The sequence below is a fragment of the Grampus griseus genome (genome assembly GCF_964374135.1).
Source record: "Grampus griseus genome assembly, chromosome: 1".
NCBI classification, from domain to species: Eukaryota; Metazoa; Chordata; class Mammalia; order Artiodactyla; family Delphinidae; genus Grampus; species Grampus griseus.
Window position 1 is genome coordinate 4,557,329 of NC_139017.1, and position 24,802 is coordinate 4,582,130.

General features: G+C 44.4%; 1 protein-coding gene across 1 annotated transcript; it reads right to left on the bottom strand.

Annotated features, from left to right (window-relative positions):
- Positions 1-4,515: 4,515 nt before the first annotated feature.
- Positions 4,516-9,477, bottom strand: LOC309836258 (uncharacterized protein C1orf53). The gene is made up of 3 exons (XM_082676162.1): positions 9,165-9,477; positions 6,059-6,160; positions 4,516-4,767 (listed from the first exon to the last, which is right to left on the bottom strand). Exons 1-3 carry the CDS (start codon positions 9,426-9,428, stop codon positions 4,696-4,698), a joined length of 438 nt encoding a protein of 145 aa, XP_082532288.1. The 5' UTR covers positions 9,429-9,477; the 3' UTR covers positions 4,516-4,695.
- Positions 9,478-24,802: the final 15,325 nt, after the last annotated feature.

Below are 24,802 nucleotides of genomic sequence, written 5' to 3' on the forward strand. Positions count from 1 at the left end.
GGGGATGGAGATCCAGCCGGGAGAAAACTGACTCAAACCCTGGGAAACGAGAGTTCGCGGGGGCACAGACAGACTCCCGCACCTGGACGGGACGGGGGCCCGGTTACCTGGTCTCGGCTTCCCGAGGGGCTGCGTCGCCCCAGCAACCAGGGCCGCAGTCAGGCCGCGGGGAACGGAGAGAGAACCGGGAAGCCTGGCCTCTGGCCAATTATTTACCTACTCGCCCACCCGGTGCGCCCCTCGCGCTCAGAGATGGGGGCGGGGGGACCTCTGGGAGGCTCCAGCGCGGATGCGGAAGGGGTGTGAGCAGAGAGACTGGCCGCTCCACGGTGCGGGTCCGGGTGGGGCTGCCGCGTTCCCTTCCTGCCCCTCCACCCCTGGGCTACAGCAGGGGCTCCTCCGCAGGGCGCGGGCCGAGCGCGCAGGGGGTTGGGGGATCCCGCACATCAGCGAGCCGCAGGAGACCACTGCCCGGGATGGGGGCCCGTGGGACTGTGCAGGGGTAGACCCACCCCTTCGCCCGCCCCGCAAGCTCTGCCCACAGCTTAGGGCTGGCAAGGGATCCAGCAGGAGCCGCGAATCAAAGCCCTCAGGCTTTCTCTTTCTGTCCCACGTCCCGGAATGTAGCTCAGAGCACCCCGGTAGGGTCCCTCTTTCTACCGGAACCCTTGGTTGCACTTAGCCAGTCCCACCAGTCAACTATTCCTACTAGTTTACCTTCTAAGTTCCCCTCACCCCCGACGTTCCCCTTCCCAACCCGTCCTCTTTAGCTCCTTCTGTCCTCGAGAATCCCCCCTATCTCGGTTCGTGTTCCCAGCCAGGGAGCGGACAAGCCTCCCAGGTTCAGCTCCTCCGCTTGCTGCCTAGGCCGTCGAATGGATGGACGGCGACACCGACCCGAAGATCTTCAGTTGCTCCCGCTCATCTGTGTCCAAAGCAGTGGGTTTAATCCTCTTTGGGGTCACGAACCGTTTTAGGTATTTGATAAAAACATGCATTCTACACACACACACACACACACACACACACACACACACACACACAGAGAGGCAGAGGTGCGCGTGCGCGCACTGAAGCGCACACAGAAGCTCACACTTCAGAATACAAATTTCGGACGGGAAGATGCTATCGCCAGAAATCTTCCAATCCTCCCAGAGCCCATGATTCTGAGTTTTTACTCTCTTTTACACCCACGGTCTCAGGAGGATGGTGGGGCGTAAGTCTGGAGATTCTGGGCCAGGAGCCCGACCTGGAAACCGTTTGTAGGGGCGAGGATCAGCCAGTGTGGGGCTTGGGCGCTCTGCAGGGCATCCCGCGGGCCTGGGTGGGCAAGAGTCAGTTGCGAGTTCTTCCACGACATTTTCTCAGAGATCGAGCTCTCCAGAGGCGCGCAAGAGGGTGCCAACACACACACACCCGCCACACACACACACACACACACACACTTAAACATCTTTCTTTTTTTCCTGAGGGAGGGGATACTTCTGGCACCCAGAAGTACCTTTTAATTGTTGCAGGGTAGTTTAAAAGAGCACCGAGTTTTAATCCTCCTTCACGGTCAGACGTCCCGTCCACAACTCAAGCCTTTGCTCGAATGTAAAGAAAATGAAAAGGCAGGTGTTGACAGGCAGTGGGCAGGTGGGGGGAGGGGGCTCCTTCGGGGAAAGGCGGGGACCGTGAGGCCTCAAAGTGCTCAGGGGAAGGCGACATGCCGATGGCCGTTTGCCAGGTCGTGGGCCCCCTTCCCCAGCCTTGTCTGGAGACCCCGCTGGCCTCCGGCGGTGGATCCGGGCGCGCGGGAAAGACTTGCGGTCGCCTTAGGACACGGCGCCCTGCGGGGAACAAAGACCCGCGCCGCGTCCGGGGAGCATTCCCCCTTCTCCAGGCCCTTCTGGTCCAAAGACACCCACACCGGTGTGGGAGCCCCAGGTTGCACTGGGGTGGCGGGAAAGCCCTTCCCTTCCTTGCTCTGCAAAATCAATGGGGTCGGTGTGGCTTTTGGAAGAGGGGGGAATGTGCACGTAATCCACCTGCTGGGAGGATGGCCCAGGGCAGGGCCTTCCCCGCGAAAGGAAGAACCACCACGGCAGGAACGTATCCCCGCCCTCCACCCCGCTAAACACCGCACAAGACCCCCCAGCTTCCCCTTGGGTCTTTCAGTATTAGAAACAATCTAGAAATCAATCTCCCTTGATTTATGGTGCCTGCCTTGCGGCGGCAGGACTCTGCAAAAACCTTAAAAGTGGAGTAGCAGCGGAGTTGATTTAAACTGGGAAGTCTATTTCTCGGTATTTGTACACACACCCACCCAGTAAGAAACCTGACTTTTTACTTTACAAGGTGCGAATACAATAGAACCTGAAGTTCTTGCAGCGAGGCCCATTTATGTGGCCGTATTGTGTGTAATGTGGGAGCACCCGCCGCTGCCATCCCCGACGTGTGGTTCACGAGCATCTACCCAGAACCGCGGCCGAGAACTTCAGACCTCGGCTCCCCGGCTCCAGAGGCAGGAAAGAGTAAGAGCGTCCCCCTCCCCGCCCACACCCCAGCGGCGGCTCCTCGGCTGTTGTCGCCAGGAAGCCTAGAAGTTCTGCCAGGAAGAGTCACAAAGTCCCACGCAAGGGTCCTCCCGTCTTAGGCCAGTTCGGCACTGCAGGAGCTGCACTGGGAGAAGGAAAGAGCTGCCTCTAGGAGGGAGGCATCCCTTACCTTATTCCCATCTGCCAAGGGGCTTTCTCAAAACACTGCCTTAGGAGGGGGCGGGGACTGGGGGGGAGCCTCAAAGTGAACTTGCAAAAAGCAAATAGAACTCTTCTCTTTGCTTTCCTCCTCCTCTTGTGTCTCCAGAAAGTTGGCCTTCTCCACTCCATTTCCTTCTGGTCTTCCTCTTGGGACTGCTGAAGAACGCCCCATACAGCTCCCACCCAGAAGATGTCTGTGGTAATCTTCAAGTCTAGTGGGAAACGTGGAGCTAGCTGGCTGCTCGTTGACCTAAGAGTGGAAAGGAAAGTGGCCCCCAGGAGTCCATAAACCTTTCTGGAAAGACTGACTGCCTCCTCTGTCACAATGCTGATCCCTTCTCCTGTTCTCCTCCAAATAGTTCCTGGAGAGGGCAACACCAGGCCACAGACACTGCTCTTTACGTCCAAGGAGGGCCCCGGGGCAGTGCTGCTGAGGGACCCACAGTCAGGAACATCAGAAACACTGGGACATCAAAACCGCCGACAGTTTTGGGAAACGACTTACTATTTGACATAAAATGAACACGTGGCACATTAGAGACTTAATGGGCTTCTTTTCACTCATTTTACAGTTTAGAAGGTGTTTTGTTTTGAATCAAATATGGGAGAAGGCACCAGAGTCTTTTTGCTGCTTAAGATGTTTAGAAAGCTTTAGAAAAAACCTTCATTGAGGGCCACGGGCAGAGACAAAGGCAGACCTCTGAGATGTTGGAGAACCATTCCGATTCTGCCGGGAGAAAAAGCTGAGGGTCAGCTCTGGGTAAAGCCAGCCTTCCATTTCACTGACCAGCTTTCCCCTGCAAGGAAAAGGCTTCCTGGGGGCTGCTATCCTCAGAGGGAAACAGAAAAGGAGGCATGGGGAGGGGACCCAGAACCTGGGTTGGAGACTGAAGCCCAGGGTCTTCGCAGCAGTGAATGAAATAGGTGTAAAGCTAATAAAACATCCTAAGACAGATGAGCCTGCAAAGTGCCGTCAGAGATGGAGGAATAAAATGGGGGGGGGGGAGAGAAAAAAAGAATGGTTTAATCGAAGCATCTTAAGCAGCCTGACCCCCAAGTCGGAATGATTTAAAGGTTTTATTAGGAGAACAGATGGAAGATGAGAGCATTTCTCGCCGCAGAACGGCCCTTCTTGGATACTCATATGCTGCAAGATATAGCATTATATCAATCTCCTTATAGCTCAAGATATAAATAAAAGGAAGAATGTATTCAAACTCTTCTGTTTGCCAGCAACCTCCCTTGGGTTGCTAACACTGAGGAGAAAACAGTAGAACTGAGGCTATAAAAAAAAAAAATCAAGAGCTACTAATGTGACCCAATTGCTGCTATTTAGTTAATGGAACAGTCATTATTTTCTTTCTTCGACATACGTCTAATAATGAAGCAAAAAGAAAGGAAAATAATCATCAATGTGCCACTTCAGATACACACAAACAGAGACTTCCCTGGTGGTACAGTGGTTAAGAATCCTCCTGCTAATGCAGGGGACATGCGTTCGAGCCCTGCTCGGGGAAGATCCCACATCCCACGTGCCACGGAGCCTGTGTGCCACAACTACTGAGCACGCGCGTTGCAATTACCGAAGCCCACGCGCCTAGAGCCCGCGCTCCACAACAAGAGAAGCCACCACAATGAGTAGCCCAGGCACCACAACGAAGAGTAGCCCTCCCTCGTTGCAACTAGAGAAAGCCCACGTGCAGCAACGAAGACCCAAAGCAGCCAAACATAAATAAATAAATAAATTTATATTCAGAAAAGAAACACACAAACATTTGCTAGCTTTTTCATTTTACTGATGTTCTTTTAATACATGTTTAAGATTAATATATGCTTAAGTTTAAGATTAAACTAGTGCCCAAGTACTAACAGCACAGAAAGCAATTCTGGATTACGGTTTTATTTATTTTTTTAATAAGGCTCAATTAGATGGAGAACAGCAATGAAATTCTTCTCAAACATAAAAGTGTGAATTGAATCGCTTCTTTTTGGATGGATCTTTGACATTGACGTGACCATATGGACACTGCAAAAGTAATAAAACAAGTTACTGTTGAATTATTTAACAGTCATCTCGAAGAAGTACACTTTTCATGGTGAAAAAAAGAGACTGCTAGTAACGTTCTATAGATTATTTTTTCTACCTCCTATAGACTAAGAGGAGAACGATGGCAACATCTGGCAAATGGTTCTAATTAGTGTCCAAGAATCACTTCCTAAATGCATCCTTCCAACTTCAAGAATTTTACTGTCAAAACCTCACCCTTAAAAAATTCTCCAGTCCTCAATTCAGGCAGAGCTCTTATGGGTTTGATTAGAAACAGCTAATGGCACAGGTAGGAACATCCATAAAAGTGAAGGCTTAATTTTTCAATACTGGCTACTGTTAATACAAGCATTTAATGTCAATTCCTTGATTAGAAAGTAGGTCGCTTAGAGGAAATAACTCCTTCTTGCCCCCCAAACATACAGTCAAAGTGGACTATAAACAGAGCTTATCTGTTTATAATCTTAACTGTATAACAATTTACCTTACTAGTAGTATGCTTTTAAAAAGTTAGAGGGAAGAACCCATTCCCATTTATTTTTTGTTCAAAGTAGGGAAGTATTACATAGTTAGTTCATTTTAATCAGTGAGCATAGAGATATATGGCTGCTGAAATATACATTTTAGGAAACGTACAGCACTAAGTTTGGAGTAGCAAGTTTCATGGTTATTTTAAAGACACAGTAGAAAACAACCACAGAAAGAATGGGCAGGGGGTGGGGGGGAGAGAAGGAGAAGAAAGCGGAGGGGAGGGGGAGTAGTAGTAATAATAATAATAGTAATAATAATGGAGAAGGAGGAAAGGAAGGGAGGGACACGGAGGGAGGAAATCATTATCATTATAAAAAACCTACCTGTCAATGTTAGGCAAGTATCTATTTATTCAGCTAAAAATGAAAAATAAATGCTTCTTCCTGGGATCTAGTTTGCAATATTCCGGATTTCTTTTCCTGCCCTCTTTCTACTTGCCTAGTAAACACAACTTATTTGAAACCTCGTGAAAAGTTTCCTCGTAATAAAGAACTCCCATGAATTTCCAAACAGTGTTTCAAGGAACTGATGCTCACGGTGAAACGTTACAAAATTCCATTAACTTTAAAGGTCCTCTGTTGGTCCTAAGGACTTTATTGTCCATGGCCAGAGCAGCTTGTGAAAAGTGCACACCAGGTTCTATTTAGCATTTTTATTTGACTTGTTTTTCAAATAATAGGTATTTACGAAGTCACGGAAGCACCGAAAACTGCTGCCATCCTGCCGAACTGGTACTCACGTGTCTGCAGGTAGAGCCGCAGCATCTGCCCCTCTGCAAGTGGGCCAGCCGGGTGAGCACCATGTAGCCGGTAGCTGGGTCCACGTAGTTCAGCTGGCCAGCCTGAAGAGTAGTGAAATCAAACAATTCATTCATCTCAGTATTCATCGTATCTCCTCACCATCATTCCTACTCATAAAATACTGCAACATTTTCTTCAAACAATATTAAACTTCTTCCCAGCCATTTTCGTGGCACTTGCAATTAAGGACTGAATGCATTCCAACATTATACACAATCCAACTTTATGTGACATAAGGAGAAAATATACAGTTTGAGAAAAGTGAGAAGTTGATGGAAAAACAAGAACTCCTCTATACCCAATAACGATGTAGCCGCTGCTCAGGTATTTTTCATTCAGTTTCTAGGTAACAAGTTTAATAACAGGTGATTTAATGACTTTAAGAGCTTAAGAGGCTGAAAATGAACTTTCACTCAGAAGTTGCAGTTGCAATTTCAGTACTTAAAATATGTGGATAATGATTTAAACTTACAGAAAAGGTGCTAATCAAAACCAACAGTCCTTAGAGAAAAGCACTACCTTTACTATTATTTAACACTTTTCCTTACCTTCATCGTCTGCTACTCCACTGCATATTTTGCGGTTTTCTTTTTTTTTTTGGAGTGTTGTTAGTGCCATTTTTAAGCAAAATAAAACTATTATTTTTAACATATTAACACTCAGTGCTTCACGACTTTGATCAAAAGCAGCTTTTACTACAGCACTTCAGATGTCAAGAAAGCATCCTCTATCTACATTCAAACATAGTCTTAAAAAGCTGTCCCAAGCACGTTGTGTGAAGACAAATAATGCAACCTCTTCTGTGGATTTGGGCCACATGAGTGACATTATTTAGCCTTGAGATTTTGAAGGGGAACTGTCTCCTGGGCTTTTTCTATAACCCTTTTACCACGCAGTAACTCTGCACCACTCTTGCATAGAGCCTTTCCATTAAAATACACGTGACACTTAAATATCTTCTTACATGTATTTTTGCGTATGCGGCAAACTACTTCTTCAGAGTGTCTTCCTTAGCGGCTGAATATTTTGTTCTGGTTCAGCTTCTCATCAACTATGCGTCATGAATAAAGCGTGGAGTAAAAGGACAACTAGAGTTCAAGCCTAGGCCTCCTCTAAGGCATTCCAGCAAAGTGAGCCCAGGGCAGCAGAAATCCAGCCATCAAGTCCCAAGGCCAGCCTAAGGGGCCTCCCGAATCCTTTGGGGCCGCAGAAGCAGATTACATGAAACCAGCGGCACTGAACCCTACTTTAGAACGACCGATTGTCAAGACCTTGCTTCTTTATTTACTAAGTCCGTGTTGGAAGACTTGGAAGAAAAGCAAAAGAACGCTGGGAACTCTGTTAGCAGACTTCTTTCTGCTTTTCATCGCTGGGGGTCTTCTGGAACCTGGGAGCCTCACAGATTGTTCCTGGGCCTGGGCTGCTCTCCTGCTCTCCAAGTCAATGGGGAAACTCTGATGGCTGCCCACGCAAATGTAATTTGTCCTCAGTAAGTGAGCCTCAGGTCATGGTGGCAACAGACAAAGGCAGGGCAAGAGTGTTGACAGTCTGACTGGAGAACAAGATGCCCAGTGATGCAGGTCAGCACACGTGAGAGAGCTACCTGCCTGCAGGTGTGGAAGAAGGACCACTGTGAGGGGGCTCTGATTTGTTGAACAACAAAAACAAGAAGCTCATTATTGGGTTTGCTTATGGTCTCCTAGACAGCCATTTAACCTGCGATTCTGACACTGATGAAACTGTGTGAATTCCTTGAGTGAGAAAAAGTTTCTTTCCCTTCCCGGGCCGATTGAGCTGGTCGTTCCAGGCCACTGGTGTTTGCTCTATAGAGAATGATACTTTTTGCTTCTATTTACCACATTTATATAGTGAAGTGTGGGAACAAATTACACATTATTTTCAAAAGAGTATAAACAAGAACCATCAAAAGCTGCCAGTCGTTTCCTAAAGAGTCTTTGTGCAAAAGTTTCAACACAGAAGTGGATCTCAGGGCCTACTAACTAACCGTGGAAAAAAAAAAGTCAACTTAGGCAACCTCCAAGGTTTTCTTCTCTGCTCCCCTGGTTCAGGCCAGACCAAATAACACTAGTCATGTCAAGTGCTGGTCACCCGCAGTATATTCAACAGGCTACTTTTGTATCTTTTCTATATATATTTATCACAGAACTCACTTGCTCTTTCAAGATGATACAAATATAAACATGCTACCCTTGAACGTATGTAGTCTGTGTCAGAAAGCGTTAAGGGAGGTGATAAGTTTTGATATTGGTGCTAACAAGCAATTGTCAAATCCCCAAACCAGAAGAACACACAGCTCTAGATTGTCTAGTAAAAATGTAAAGGCCTATTTATACTTTCTTTTGTAACTCTGCTCCGATAGGTGGAAAGGACGAAAGGATGATAGCAAAAATTAAAATAAATTAAAAATAAGTTCATGTTTTATGTTTTCATTATTGAAATCATTGGATGGCAGTGTTTGATACTGCAGATAAACACACACATATTTCCCTGTGACTTCTCAGCTCCTCTACCTCCTCTATCAATGCCTTACACCACTCCCCCAACCCCAAACACAGACGCGCGCGCGCGCACACACACACACACACACACACACACACACACACACACACAGGACAGTGATGACAGGCCCTAGACTGCGACCGGAGTTTAGCTCGGACACTGATCAGAAAGGAGTCGCGCTCATACTCAGGATAGATCCACGTTAACTCTTTGCCCGGAATAGGAAACTGTGGCCAGTTTTCAAGCGAAAAGTTCTGAGCGGTAACCTTGCACGCCGTCAGAGGCCCGAGGCAGAAGTGCACCGACCTCCGGCAATCCCTCTCCAGACCGGGGACGCGCAGGCGCACCTATCACCAGGCGGCCCGGGAGGGCGGGGCTGCAGGGGGCGGGGCTGCCGCGGAGGGCGGGGCGGGGTGTCTGGGGAGGAGGGGCTTCACTGCGCAAGCGCGTGGTCCTGGGGCTGCGGTCCGGGCGGGGCGGGGCGGAGCAACCCGGGTGCCCGTGAGGGACGGGGCGGGGCCTCACCGCGCAGGCGGCGGCGTGAAGCTCCGAGATCCTCCGCTCTGCCGCTGTTAACTCTTTGCTCGCCGGACGCCTCGCTGCTCCCTCCGGCCCGCCCTGCGAGTCGGGCCCAGAGCCGCCGCAGTCTCCCTGCGAAGCGGAGCAGAGGGTGAAGCTGAGGCGCTGTCGGAACCCTTCTCCGACCCGGGGCGGTTCTGGCGGCGGGGCGGCGGACGGCTGCCTCCCGAGCGCAGCGCCCACGGACGCCGGGACCCGCCAGGCCGCCATGGCTGCCGCCTTGGGAGGCGGGGCGCTGGGGCCAAGGGGCGGTCCGTACTGCTCCCGCAGAGCCAGGCCGGGCCCAGACCCGCCACCCCGGACCCCGCCCTCCGACCCTCGACCCCGGACCCGCCCTCCGGTCCTGGACCCCGGACCCGCCCTCCGGTCCTGGACCCCGACCCCCACCTCCTGACCTCGGCCCTCCGGATTCTGACTCCCTCTCCGACTCAGGGCCCTGGCCTCCGGACTCGGATCCCGCCCTCCGACCCCCGACCCGGACCCCGCCCTCAGATCCCTGCCCTCGGACCTGGACCCCGACCCAGCCCTGGCTCTCCGGCTCCGGACCTTGACCCCTGACCCCGGATCCCGCCCTCTGGTCCTGGACCTGGCCCTCCGAGCCCAGACCCCCGACCCCGCCCTCGCCCTCCGGACCCGGACCCCGGCCTTCCGCAGCCCCACCGGCCCTGCCCGGCAGATAAAGTGGACCTTAGGCAGCTGAGGAGGCTCCCACACGATGCGGGGACGGGGAAGAACGTGCCTTTTCCACTCTCTGGACTTTCATTCTAGGTGTTCCATTGGTCTTCTGAGGTGACATGTGGACCTTTTTTCTCGTGTCAAACTAGTCTTGGGATCTTTCAGCATAATCGCTACAACTAAGATGCCAGAAAGTGATCAAAATATCCCAGGTTTGTTTATAACCCGCTTGGGCTCGTCCAGAAAAGGCTGAGTATCTACAGGTGATGTGTGCTTGGAGGGCAGCTGGAAGGGGAGCCCTCACGGCCTTGTTCTTTGACCCAGACTAAAATGAGGACCAAAAGGAAGAACGGGCGGTGGTTTCATGTTGCAAAGTATTTGCAAAATCCAAACTAAAATTATATTTCCCGTCCGAAAAATGAAAATTATTCTGCTACCCTCCACAAAATTAAATTTGAGAAAATTAGCACAAGCCCAGGAGGTAACTTCAGGCGTTAGAATTAAATTAACACCACTCCTGACTCCCGCCCTCAGCCTGTGTTTCAGGCTTGAAGAGTAGCCGTTTTGTAAGTGTTCCTCACTTTTTGAGAAAATGAGGGCAGGAATTGATCCCTGAGGACAAGAGTAGATTGTTGAGTGGTGCAGGAGAAGGATGACCCTGAACCATCACCACCCCTTTTTTGGCATCTGCATTTACCTATAATCATATCTGGATTCTCTTGGTAGGTGCTGATTGAAACGACCCTATTGGTCTGTTATAGTGAATCTTATAGTGAATTAATAAATCGGAATCCTGTTTTGCAGACCAGTTTCCTTTGTGTTGGAATAATAAATTAGTTATCAGGCTCTGGAGACTGCTTAGTGATCTGAGAAGAGTTCAGAACGTGGAAGCCTGAGGAGGGACCCTAAGTAAAGCTATGGAAAGAGCAACTGTGATTAGAAAAAGGAATTCACCATAAATCAGTTGTGTGTGTTTGCTTTTTGTGTTTTTTTTGTCAAACCAAATTATCAAATAAGGGAAATAAGTCTGGAAGTTCCAGTTGATTACATTGTTTTTAAAACTGAGGATGAGGATCTATTAATAGTGCATGACATTAATTCAAAGGGTGGAGACCAAATTTTATAGAAATGAAATAGACTAGACCAGGTTCAAATAGAAAATAATAGTCATCTAGGAAGAGTAAACACTAGTTTGTGCAGCTTTTGCTTTGGTGGATGAGGGGCAGGTGTGAATATAAAGGGGTAGGAGCAAGGGAGATCTTTGTGATAATGGAATAGTTCTGTGTTCTGGTCCTGTCAGAAGTCTACACGTGTGTTTAGAGGTAGAACTAGAGTACTTTGTTCCAATGTCACATTCCTGGCTTTGATTTGTGTTACAAGTGTATAAGATGTAACCAGTGGGGGAAACTGGGTGAAGGGAAACTGCTGTACTATCTTTGCAACTTCTTGTGAATCTAATTATTTTAAAATTTAAAAACAGTACTTGGAAAAAGAGATGTTAAAAAAATAGCTTTCGGATTACCCGGTAAAGCAGATCATGAATTAACCAGAACCTTTCCTTATCTCCTCCATCCCCAGGTTTAAAAATCATCCATTAGTTAGTAAGGCCTTTGGGCATTTAGGCCCAGAAAGCTGTTTTGTGGGACTTCCCTGGTGGTCCAGTGGTTAAGACTTCACGCTCCCAATGCAGGGGACCTGGGTTCAATCCCTGGTCAGGGGACTAGATCCCTAAAAATCCCGCATGCTGCAACAAAGATCCTGTGTGCCACAACTAAGACCTGGCGCAGCCAAATTAATAAATAAACATTAAAAGAAAAAGAAAGCTGTTTTGTACTATTCACGTTACATGTGTGTGCATTCTTATATATCTTTAAACATAATCTGAGCTGGAAATCTGTATAGTTAAGAGTTGATAAAGTATTTTAGTACAAATTGTTTCCAAACAGATTTGATAATTAGAGTGTCATTTAGACTTTGAATAGGTTATCTGCCCGTTTCAGTTTTCGTCTCATCTTCACACTTGGGAGTCAGTGTCGTGGCACGTCACGTAACTTTCATTCACTGCATCTCTTGTTTGAAAGAGCCTCCTTGGATCTTGACCCTTACGTTATTCTAGCGCGTGTTCATTTCTTCGCAGACTGTCTGCGCTCACAGTAGACACACCTGTATGAAAATGGGGGCACGGTGTTCCACCTTAGAATGGTAAATGTAGTTCCCACTTTATTTATGAAGGATTTACACCCAGGTTTGCTTTAGAAAGAGTTCTGTGCCCCATCTCTGCATGTTACATGATATGGCATATATTTTATCCCCCTTCCTCTCATCTGTGATGTTTGTGTTGATACTGAACATGTTTGTTATTTGGAGGAGGAGGAAGGAGTTTCAGAGAAACGTGTTTCCCTAGGCTTCCCTAGGCATTGATTTTTAAATAGGTACATTAGCCCTCTCTCTGTTGTAGGCTGTGGATCACACAGCTTTGTCTGGTTACAGTAAAAGGGATGGGCTCCCATCACCGTGAGGCAGCACTTGATCTAGGCTCAGTGCCACGGCCAGGGCTCAGGCTCCTTTCCCAGCTCTGCCTCCTTATTGCTCGTGGCCTTTTCAGGCAGGTGCTTTTCTCGTGGGTGAAGGATGGCTGCAAACAGCTTTCTCATCCTTGGCCAGCTGAAAAGAGAGCCTTTTTATGAAGGTCCTGGACGAGAAGAAGCCTTTTTGCCCCCAGAAGTTCTAACAGCCATCTCTTCATCATGTGTCCGTTCCTGAACTGATCTTCACGAGTATAGCTTGTGCCGAAGGCAGTCGGGGCCTGTCTCGGGAACTGCCTTGTGAACCCTCCCAGACCCAGGCCTGAGAACGGCCTGTATTGATGCTGGGGACACAATTAACAAATGTCCACTGCAGTGTGACTTGCAAAGGCAAAATAAATTCCTCCAACCCACCCAGTCCTCTTAGCATTTAGTATTAATTGCTTATTGTTTAAAACATTTTTCATTGTTCCTCTGGTTCCCCTCTAGATGTCCTTCCTTTGATCTCCCACAATTATTTGCTCCATTTTAGCTTTTTACATGTAGTAATTTTGGGGGCACTGTTTTCTTAACAGATTGTAAACAAGATGGTAGGGCAACAGTACCTTTTTGGTACCAGGGACCTGTTTTGTGGAAGACAGTTTTTCCATAGACGGGGTGGGGTGCTGGTGCAGGATGGTTTAGGGATGATTCAAACGCATTACATTTATGGTGTACTTTATTATTATTACATTGTAACGTACAATGAAATAATTATACAACTCACCGTCATGCTGACAGGAGGCGGAGCTCAGGCGGTAATTGAAGCACTGGGGAGCGGCTGTAAATACAGATGAAGCTTCCTTCGCTGGCCCACCGCTACCTCCTGCTGTGCGGTCAGTTCCTGACAGGCTGTGGACCAGTAGCGGTCTGTGGCCCGGGGGTTGGGGACCCCTGTGGTAGGGAATATGCTGTTTTCATCTTTGTATCTCCACAACCCCACCTGTACTTTTTTACCTATTGCTATGACACTTAGTGAACAAAGGCTTTTCAAATGGGCAAGTCCGTGGTTGTTCATTCTGAAATATGTAATCCTTAGCTAGTGGATAAACATTTCATATGAAATTCTAAAATTAACATTCTTTACATAATGATGCAAATTTGAAAGTATTTACTATGGATTAATAATTACAAATAAATACTTTAAAAACTGGGTGATAAAGATACTAACTCTGAGGTCTTATTAAATTGTATTTATTAAATAGCATTGGGCCATTTTACTGACAATCAGGACATATGTACACATTATCAAAGTGTCTGATGTAAGCCCCCAAAAGCTGCCTCTGATTAACTTTAAGTGTTATTATCTGCGTTATCTTTTAACGAATTATGAATGTACTGCACTGTTAGTGGGCAAATGGGTGCTGGGGTCACAGAGCACAGACGTCTTGGCCGGGCGCTGCCTGTTTTGCGCAGTTGTTTTTGGACACTGGTTTATGTATTTGATGTTTTTCAAATAGCCGGATGGTGAGTTATGACATGTCATGCTCCACGTAGAGCGCATTTCACTCTCAATTCTTATGATTGAGAGCGGATGTTACACGCCCCTAAGGTCGCCCATAGGGAATCTTCGTTTCATTTCATCCGACATCCCATAGCACACTTTGTTTCACAGAGCTGGTCTTAGAAAATTCTTCGGGGAATTATAACCGTTTCTGTTTGCCAGCCCAGCGAATCTCGGCTTTTTCACGAGGGGTGCTCGCCCACCAGCGCTGCCTGCCCGGAGCGCACCTGCACTCGGCTCCTATCTTTCCGTTTTATTTTTGTCTCCCTGGACAGACAAGCTGTGGATGGGCTGCTTGACATGAAGGAATCTAGCCATTTCAGGTCCTCCTCCACCCTCGCAATCACTCTCTACTGAGCAGTAGACCAGCTTCTTCCCCCACCGCCAAGGTGAGGCGGCAGGCTTGACTTGGTGGTTAAATTCGGGGCACTCGGACAGACAGTACTTACCCGACTGCATTGAAAGCAGCAGCCCTCAGCCCTTCTCACTGCACACTGCGCCCTCCCGTGATTTAATCTATGCTTACGTTTTTAATCTGCTACCTACATGCTCACGGCTCCCAGATCTCCGCTCAGGACCCACGATTGTGGGCTCCCAACACCTACTCTCCACCTGCCTGCTGTACAGATACACTTACAAATACCCCCAAACTCAGAATGGACTTCACCATTATTCCCTTCGAAGTCCTACTGCCCCGTTTACTTCCTCTTTTAAAAGCACAGCAAATTCAGAGATTTCTTTTCAGAGCATGACCCTTCACTCTTTCCACATCTCCCTGCCCATGGGATCACCATGTCCTACCCGTTTTACTTATCTATGTCTCAAACCTGTCCTCCTTTGCATCTATCATTCTTCTAGTTCAATTTGTTATCATTTCTTTCCCCACGGCTACAGCTAGAACAGAATGGCTCATTGATGTAAATAACAAATAATGAGGACTTATTCTGTATCAGGGCCCTCTCCTAAGTGCTGGAGACGGATTGTTCATACTTCACGCGCGATATTTATTCTGACAAAGATATCCATCAGCTCCTTGAAGTGGTGAAGTCGTGCCTGTCCCTAAACCTCGGTTGCTATGTTCCCTCCTCTATGAAGCCCTCCCTGACTGCTCATCTTGCTTACCGCCTCCTCTGCAGGCTGGGCTGGGCACACCACTTCAGTGCTCCATCCAAAACGTGTCTCTATGTTTGCACTCTCTTATTGTATGTATTTGCACTCTCTTATTGTATTTATGAGGGCTTTTTTACTAGCAGCTTGTGAGGTCTTTAAGGGCAAAGGATTGTCTTAATCATCTTTGTATCCTTAGCAGCACAAGTACATAGGAAATGCTAAAAAAGAAAAGCTTGTTGAAATGAATGGATGAACACATAACGGCAGCAAAACCCCACATCTGTGTCACACAGTAAAGAAACGATACAAATGCACTTTCCCCTAAAATTTTATGGTTAAGAATCAGTGTTGGGTTTTATCGACACATCGGTTGATCTCAGTCTATTGTCCTGAGAGACAATATCCTAAGATAACCACAAGGTAACCGTGATTTTATCTGGTAATCTATTTAGTAAGCTTCCCCCAAACAGTCATCGAATTAATGGTAAGTGCAGTGTATGGGCTGCATTTCAAATGAAGTCAGTGTATGTTGACAGTGAAGTGCAGCCTTGTTAACCCTGAACAATCATTCCAATTATAAACTACATGCACACAATCACTGTCACATAAAATATCCAGACTGATTACTTCTAGCCCTTTTGTTATGCAATTATTCGAAATGAAACCTACTCTTATGGATATTCGGTATTAACAGTGTATTTCCCAGAAAGAACATTGCTAAAGAGCTAGCAAGAATGTGATTCCATTTGTACCTTATTACAATAGATGGATTAGTGTTGTGCTTTTACAATTACACGGGCAGCCACTGTTTTGTAGGATTTCCCACTTACCAACACAGCAGCAAAGAGATCTCGGTTCAGGTCGTAAATACAACATACAAATCAGAGCCTTGTTCTCTGCACTCTTGCTGCAGCCTGAGGGAGAAGAGCATGTCCACTGTTCCATGACTGCAGTGAAAGGCACACTGAGTTTCAGGTCAAATATCCATGACATTGATGTGTCTGACTAGTCTGCCTAGTATGGTCTATGTTAATACCCTCCCCGTGGTGGGCAGGAGGGATATGCCTCAGTGATCAGCACAGCACACAAGCCTTTTAGGTCTCCTACAGGTGTAAAATTGATGCATCTGTGGAGTCCTGTGGAATGTCGATCTTCTACATGTAGCTAAACTGTACACTTGCTGTGTGAATGGTCATATTTGTACAATTCTATAAGGATGCTCTCACCACCAATTGCTCTATCTGATGGTATTTCTTTCTTTTTTTTTTGCGGTACGCGAGCCTCTCACTGTTGTGGCCTCTCCCGTTGTGGCGCACAGGCTCCGGACGCGCAGGCTCAGCGGCCATGGCTCACGGGCCCAGCCGCTCCGTGGCATGTGGGATCTTCCCGGACCGGGGCAGGAACCCACGTCCCCTGCATCGGCAGGCGGACTCTCAACCGCTGCGCCACCAGGGAAGCCCCTGATGGTATTTCTTGATGACACATTTCGATAGCATTGTTAAAGAAGATAGGTTTGGATTTGTCTATGCTTGTGATTTGTTCAGCTTTTCCTTCATGTACTTTGAAGCTCTGTTACCAGGTGCATAAATACACAGGATTGTGATAGCCCCTTGACTTTACCCCGTTATCATTATATAATGTCCCTTTTTACTTCTGATAGTTTCCCTTGTTCTGAAATGCGCTTTGTCTGATATTAGCATAACCACTCCAGCTTTTTTTTTTTATTTAATTAATTAATTAATTTATTTATTTTTGGCTGTGTTGGGTCTTCGTTTCTGTGCAAGGGCTTTCTCTAGTTGTGGCAAGCAGGGGCCACTCTTCATCGTGGTGCGCGGGCCTCTCACTGTCGCGGCCTCTCTTGTTGCGGAGCACAGGCTCCAGATGCACAGGCTCAGTAGTTGTGGCTCACGGGCCTAGTTGTTCCGCGGCATGTGGGATCCTCCCAGACCAGGGCTCGAACCCGTGTCCCCTGCATTGGCAGGTAGATTCTCAACCGCTGCGCCACCAGGGAAGCCCTCCAGCTTTCTTTTGATAAGGGTTGTCATGGTATAATTTTTCCTACCCCTTTATTTATTTTTATATTTTAAAATGAATTTCTTTTAGGCATCATATAGTTGGGTCTTTTTTAAAATCCAATTTCACAAGCCCTATGTTTTCATTGGTATTTAGACCTGTAATGGGCTAATGGTGCACACCCCCCCGCCCCCCAAATATATGTCTGTGTTCTGATCTCTGGAACCTATAAATGATACCTTTTCTGGAAAGAAATGGTCTTTTCAGATGTAATTAAGCTAAGGATTTTGAGATGAGGAGGTCCTCCTGGATTATCCGAGGTGGCGGTGTTGAATCCCGTGAAAAGTGTCCTTATAACTGACATACAGAGGATATGATGATATGACAATGGAGGGAGACGCTGGAGAGATGCGGCCAGAAGCCCAGGAAGCTGGGCAAGGCAAGGAAGGGATCCCCCCACCACCGGAGCCCTCAGAGGGACGGCAGTGCTGCTGGATTTTGGCTTCCAGTCCCCCAAATTGTCAGAGAGTAAATTACTGTCATTTCAAGTCTGATAAAATATGCTTGCATCATCCAGCGTCCACCTAAAATGGTATTTCCTCCTTCAACCCTTTCATGTACACGTAAAATGTGATCTCGTGTTCTTCATGACAGCTTGTTTGTAAAATTGACCTCAATAATCCACCCCCATCCATGTGCTCATATCCCCTCTTGTTGGGATATTTGCATCTCCTCCCATCAAGCGTTGAGGTTTCTCTTTCCCACTTAAATTGGAACTTGGTTATATGACTTGCTTTGACTATTGTGACTTTAGCAAACGTGACACAAACCACTGTTTGTAAAGCTTGCGTGCCCCCCCGCTTCTTTTAGACAGAGTTGGAATCATGAGACCATGCTGTAAATAAACAAGCCCACGATAGTCTTTGGCAGAGCACTCGAGGAGGAAAACTGAGGCGCCCCTGCTGACTGCAGTACCCACCGCCGGATGTGTGAAGGAGGCCTCCTTAGTCCAGCCCCGGTCAATCTGTCAGATGGATACGGCCTCAGGAGTGATTTCTGGGTAGACCAGAAAAAGAACTGCTCAACTGAGCCTGCCCAATTTGCTGCCTGTGGAGTCATGACAGATAAAATGGTTGTTGGTTTAAGTCAGTAGGTATTGGGGCAACTTGTATCATCAACGGTTAACTGAAACACTTCCCTAATGCCCCTGTTTCAGTCAAAGCAAGGTAACTGCTTTAATGAGCAATACCAAGGTGTGAATGAATTTGTACAATGAAAGTTTATTTCTTACTTATGCAAAACCCACAGGATATGTTTCTGGTCAGTCAGCTCTCCTTCAAGTAGTGATTCCAGAATGCAGTCTCCGTTTCACACCACTATTTTTAACTGATAACCTCTAAATTCACCAAAAGGTACCTAACCACTTCAGCCTGGAAGTGTGTTCATCCACTAGCCATATCTCCTTATCTGGATGGAAATGTATCCAACTCGGTCCTTGCCATCTCTGATTTACCCCTCTACCCCTTTCCTCTTCATATCTTCTTAAGACATAAATAATTATGTGTCCCTTCTCCCAACACTGAGCTATAACCTTAAAGAATACAGTCATATCTGCTAGTGTCTGTTGTAATACCGAACCTAAATCCTTGCATGCGGTAGAGGTGCCCTAATACACATCTATCATCTTATAGAGTTTTCAACGTACTTTCAGAAACTCTATTTCATTTAAATCTCACAACATTTTAAGATAGAAAATATATAATCATATCCAGTTTTTACAAATGATGGAACTGAGGACTAAAGATTCTAAGTGATTTGCCCAAAGTCACCACCCAGGAAACGGCAGAGCTGGAACTGGAACCCTATAATATGACTCAAGTCTTTTTCATACGGTCAAAAATATTTAAGTAAACTAGCGCTTTGCCTTTTTTCCCCCTAATTTGTCCTATGTCCAATTCAGTCACCACATTTCATTCATTCTTCTCTCATAATGTGTGTCTCTCTTTCTTTAAATTCCTATTGAAATCTTACCTGGTTTGGGTCGTTGTCACTTGATGACTAAGTTACTGCAGTAGATGCCTAAATTATAATTCCTGCCTCTATTCTGTTCCTCCTCTAATTAATTCTTAACACTGTTGTCAAAATAACAGTACTAACACCTCATTTTAATTGTCATTTTCTGGTTGGAAAATCCTCAATGTCAAAATTTTACATGTAGGATAGAATATGAACTAATTAGCTAGGCATTTTTGGTACTCCAGCACTTTGACCCCTGAAGTATCTTTCTAGTCTCACGTCCTGTTACTCTCTAGGTCAAACATTCTGTACTAGTCAGACTAATTTACTCACCTCCCCTAAATTATCCATGTTGCAGTCATGCTATTTTGTCTCTACAACAGTTCCCCAAATATGTTTCATTGTCCATCACTCCTCCATGGGACCCTGAGAGAAATTCTGACCAGTCTAAGTCAACCTTGGAAATCCCATTCTTCCTGCACTGATTGATTTACAAAAGCTCCTACCAATGAGACACAGGGGAAATTCTGCAGGAATGCTTCTGGGAAAGGTTTTCTTACTCGTATAACAAGACTAATGGGACCTTAGTTTCCAGGCATATGGCACAGTAGGTATCCTTAAAAATTTCCCTTACCAAAAAACCTAGATGGAAAAACCAAACAACCATATTTTTAAATGCACAGTTAAGCCTGAAAAAGTAGGAAAAATCTAGGTACCCAAACCTGAAAACTGAGCTAAACATCAGGGTTGTAATTTGTCTCTGACACTACTGTTGTCCTGGAGAATTTCTCAGTCTTGGGAGTTGAGTCTTAGTGGCTGATGGAGTCATTGGCCTGTGCCGGTTGAATGGTCTGAGACAAGATCCTCGGGTTGAGACATCCTGAGAGCTGTTCCCTTAGTGAGGGCAGCACTTGACCTTTGTCAGAGCCCTGCCCTCGGTGAATGGCTGGACTATAAAACAAATCTGCCCACCAGGAGTGAGAGAAGGCAGGGCTCCTGTCTGACTCTGCCTGGACTCCCCAGAAAATCTGTAAAGAGAGGTCTGCACACACATGAGTTAGAGGTTAAAGTTTTATTCCCTACTATGTTAGTCTGCTAGGGCGGCCACAACAAAATACCACAGACTGGATAGCTTAACCAACAGAAATCTGTTTTCTCACAGTCTGAAGCCTGGAAATCCAAATCAAGGTCTTGTCAGGTTTGGTTCCTCCTAAGACCTCTCTCCTCGGCTTGCTGCCAACTCTTTCCCTGCTGTGTTTTCACATGGTCTTCCCTCTGTGTGCATGCAACCCTGGGGTCTCTCCCTCTTCTTACAAAACACCAGTCCTATTTGGATTAGGGCCCTGCCTTATGGCCTCATTGAACCCTAATACTTCTTTGAAGGTCCTACTACAAGTACAGTCACATTGGGGGTTAGGACTTCAACAGATGAATTTGGTGGGGAGTACAATTCAGTACTATTTACTTGAAGCAGGTAGTAGGTAGTAGGTAGTAGTACTACCTACTTAGTCTTGTAAAATCTAAGTCAGGATGAGAACAAGAATTTGTCCTAAGTTAGTAGAACCCCTGGTTGCCTGACAGGAGCAAAAAGAAACACATTCTCTCTAGTGAGATAAAGCTTCAACATTGGCCCCACAAGATTCCTCAGAAAAAGTCCTCTGGCCATGATTTCACAACCCAAAATTACAAAGCACAGGAGGAATCAAGGCATCATGGGCAACGGCAAACGCAAATAACAAACAGTACACTCTGACAACCAAAAATTCCAATAATGGAATTATTGGTTAGAAAGTAAAACATAAAGGCCTAACATGTTTAAAGAAATAAAAATGAGAATTGAAAACATGAGACGGAAGCAACACAAGCGGTTTAAAAATCAGAACAGGTTGGAATGACAACTAAATGGAAATTCTAAATGAAAAACAGAATAGCTAATGTTAAAAACTCAAAGAGTGGCTTAAAGGGCAGATTAAGCACCACTGAAGTGAGAATTAGTTAACTAGAATGAGAATATATAACATACATATATTAGTTAACTAAAATGAGAATGTGTGTGTGTGTGTGTATGTGTGTGTATGTACACACACATACACACACACACACACACACACACACACATATATATATATATATATATATATATATATATAATATTTATGGGGTTGGCCAAAGAGTTCGTTCAGGTTTTTCCATACACACATACACATACATAATGTTTCCCAAATTAAAACACAGAAAGATCAAGAGATGGAAGATTTGAAATAGGGGTAAAGAGACATAGAAGACAGAAGGAAGACAGAATTAGAAGGTCTACCATATGTCTAATTGGGTTCCCAGAAGTAAATAATATATTATAAATGATGGGAAAGAGCAATAAGAATTTTTTCCTGTAACTGAGAAAACACAAGTTCCCAGATTCAGAAAGTACAGTAACTTCCAAACAGCATAAATAAAAAGACACTAATGCACATCATGGTGAATGTATGGAACATGAAAACAAATAGATCTTAAAAATGGCCAGAGAGAAAAGTCAGACTATCCACTCAGGAATTAAATTAGACCAACAGCAACTTGAAATCAGCAACCTTAGAAACCTGAAGGCAACTGCTTAATTGTTTCAAAATGTTGTGATGAAATTCCTGTCAATCTAGAGTTGTACATCAAAGCAACCAGAGAATAAGTGTGAAATAAATATTTTTTCAGACAAAAAAACTATTTATCATCGACAGAAACGTAGTAAAGGAACTCCGTAATAACATACTGCAGAAAGAATGGAGATGTGAGAAGGGAAGTTAAGCAATGAAACTTGTAAATCTGTGAGTAAGTAAAGCTAAACAAAGACTGATTTAAAATTATGATACTAATGTCTAATTAATGGAATTTAAAAACACTATTAAATAAAGTTAACACAATGGTCAATAGTACGATGTAAGCCAGGAGAGGAATAAGCAGAATTGAAGAGTTCAATAATCTTGTATTGTTTGGGAGGAGGAAAAAGCTATGGAATAAAGTTGTTCACTTAAATATGCTTACTACTTTTCAAAAATAACCACAAAGAGGATAAAATACAGCATATAATTTTGAAAACAGAAAAAAAATGGCATAAGGAAAAAATCAATCCAAAATAAGAGAAAGAAGCGAAAAAAAATAGATGCATAAGAATTATAAAAATAAACACAACTATATTAGTAATCATCAAATAGAAGTGAACTAACATCTCAGTTAAAGATTAAAATTATTAGAATGAATTTTTAAATCTATATGCTGCTTAAAAGAAACATATGTAAAATATTAGTGCAAAAATATTGAAAGAGAACAGATGAGAAATTATATACCAAACAAATTCTAACCAAGAGAAAGCTGCTGTAATTATATTAATAGCAGATGAAATAAACTTTAAGGCAAAAAAAGTTAGAATATAAAGGGATACTACATAATGTTAAAGAGTTTTGTTCACTCGAAGCTTTAATACTTCTAAAATAGTATGCATTGGGTCTTAGAATATAACTTCCTAAAAGTGTTTAAATGTAGCTGAAGAAATCTATAGCAAACATTATACTAAATGGCTAAACTTTAGGAGAACCTCCTTTAAAACGTGAAATAAGAAAAAGATATTTGCTGTTACCACTTCTCTCAACAATATACTGAAAGCCCTTATCAGCATTAAGACAAAAAAGAAAATTAAAAATTGTAAATTTTGGAAAGACAGAAACAAAACATGGTAAAGTTGTCATAGAATAGAAAACAACAATAAGTTTAGTTTCATTGTGAGAACAAATGAGAAAATTTAACTGGGTTACTGGAGATAAAAATCAATATTAAAAATCAACTTTATTATTTTTATGCATGTTACAAACAATTAGAAGATACAATTTTAAGAGATAGATTTATAATGCATCAAAAATATAAAGTACCTAGGGATGAATATAAGGAAAGCTGTGCTATACCATACTGGTGTAAATTGTAAAACTTTGTGGAAAGAGATAAAAACCACTGAAGGAGTATTATGAATAGACACTCCATATTATGGCAATGTAAATTCTTAAATTGATCCCTATATTCAATGCATTTCCCATCATACAAACCAACAGGGGTGTTCATTGAACATGACATAAAGTGGATCTTAAAATGGAATCACAGAAAAAAAAAAGAATCATTTTAAATGGAATTATTTTACGTGGAAGAGAAATGAACAGACTACCCCAGAAAACTTTGAAAAGAGATGTGGGTGGGACTGTCTTATCAGATATGCAGGCAGATTGCAAAACTAGTACAGTTAAGACACTGTGGAGTCGGAGAAGTGATAGACTAATAGTTATTGGAACGGAACAGAAAACTCATAAACAGCTTTATGTGTATATGGAAACTTGGTACAGTACAGAGATGGCATGGAAGATTAGCAAGGAATATGTGAACTGTTCAATACAGAGTGCTAGGACATTTTGGTAAGAACAAATAAAATAGAAATTCTATCTCACTCTATGTGCAAAAGCCAGTTTCTGATGGATAAAATACTTCAAAATAAAAATCAAAAATTTAAAATTTCTAAGACAATATATGAGATTATTTTATGGCCTTTAAGTTAGAGAAAATTTTCTTAAACAAGATATAAAAAGCACAAAACATAAGGAAAATGATGAATACATTTGGCTACATTAAAATGAAACTTCTGTTCTTGAATATCTACCATTAAAAAGTGAAAAGACAAGTCAGAAACTGGAAAAAAATATCTGTGATATATACAACACACAAGAGACTCTTGTTCAGAAAATATAATAAACTTGTACATATTAATAAAAACAACAGAAAAGAACACTATGAGACTAGATATCAATTACAGGAAAAAAATCTGTAAAAAAATACAAACACATGGAGGCTAAACAACACACTACTTAATAACCAAGAGATCACTGAAGAAATCAGAGGAAATAAAAAAATACCTAGACACAAATGACAATGAAAACATGATGACCCAAAACCTATGGGATGCAACAAAAGCAGTTCTAAGAGGGAAGTTTATAGCAATACAATCCTACCTTAAGAAACAAGACACATCTCAAATAAACAACCTAATCTTACACCTAAAGCAATTAGAGAAAGAAGAACAAAAAACCCCAAAGTTAACAGAAGGAAAGAAATCATAAATATCCGATCAGAAATAAATGAAAAAGAAATGAAGGAAACGATAGCAAAGATCAATAAAACTAAAAGCTGGTTCTTTGAGAAGATACAAAAAATTGATAAACCATTAGCCTGGCTCATCAAGAAAAAAAGGGAGAAGACTCAAATCAATAGAATTACAAATGAAAAAGGGGAAGGAACAACTGACACTGCAGAAACACAAAGGATCATGAGACATTACTACAAGCAACTATATGCCAATAAAATGGACAACCTGGAAGAAATGGACAAATTCTTAGAAATGCACAACCTTTCGAGACTGAACCAGGAAGAAATAGAAAATATGAACAGACCAATCACAAGCACTGAAATTGAAACTGTGATTAAAAATCTTCCAACAGGGGGCTTCCCTGGTGGTGCAGTGGTTGAGAGTCTGCCTGCCAATGCAGGGGACACGGGTTCGTGCCCTGGTCTGGGAGGATCCCACATGCCGTGGAGTGGCTGGGCCTGTGAGCCATGGCCGCTGGGCCTGTGCGTCCGGAGCCTGTGCTCCACAGTGGGAGGGGCCGCAACAGTGGGAA

Coding starts and splice junctions, on each gene's coding strand:
- LOC309836258 (XM_082676162.1), bottom strand. CDS start 9,428: ATGGCGGCCTGGCGGGTCCCGGCGTCCGTGGGCGCTGCGCTCGGGAGG. Junction 6,161..9,164: donor TTCACGCCGCCGCCTGCGCG/GTGAGGCCCCGC, acceptor ACTACTCTTCAG/GCTGGCCAGCTGAACTACGT. Junction 4,768..6,058: donor GCGGCTCTACCTGCAGACAC/GTGAGTACCAGT, acceptor TTACTTTTGCAG/TGTCCATATGGTCACGTCAA.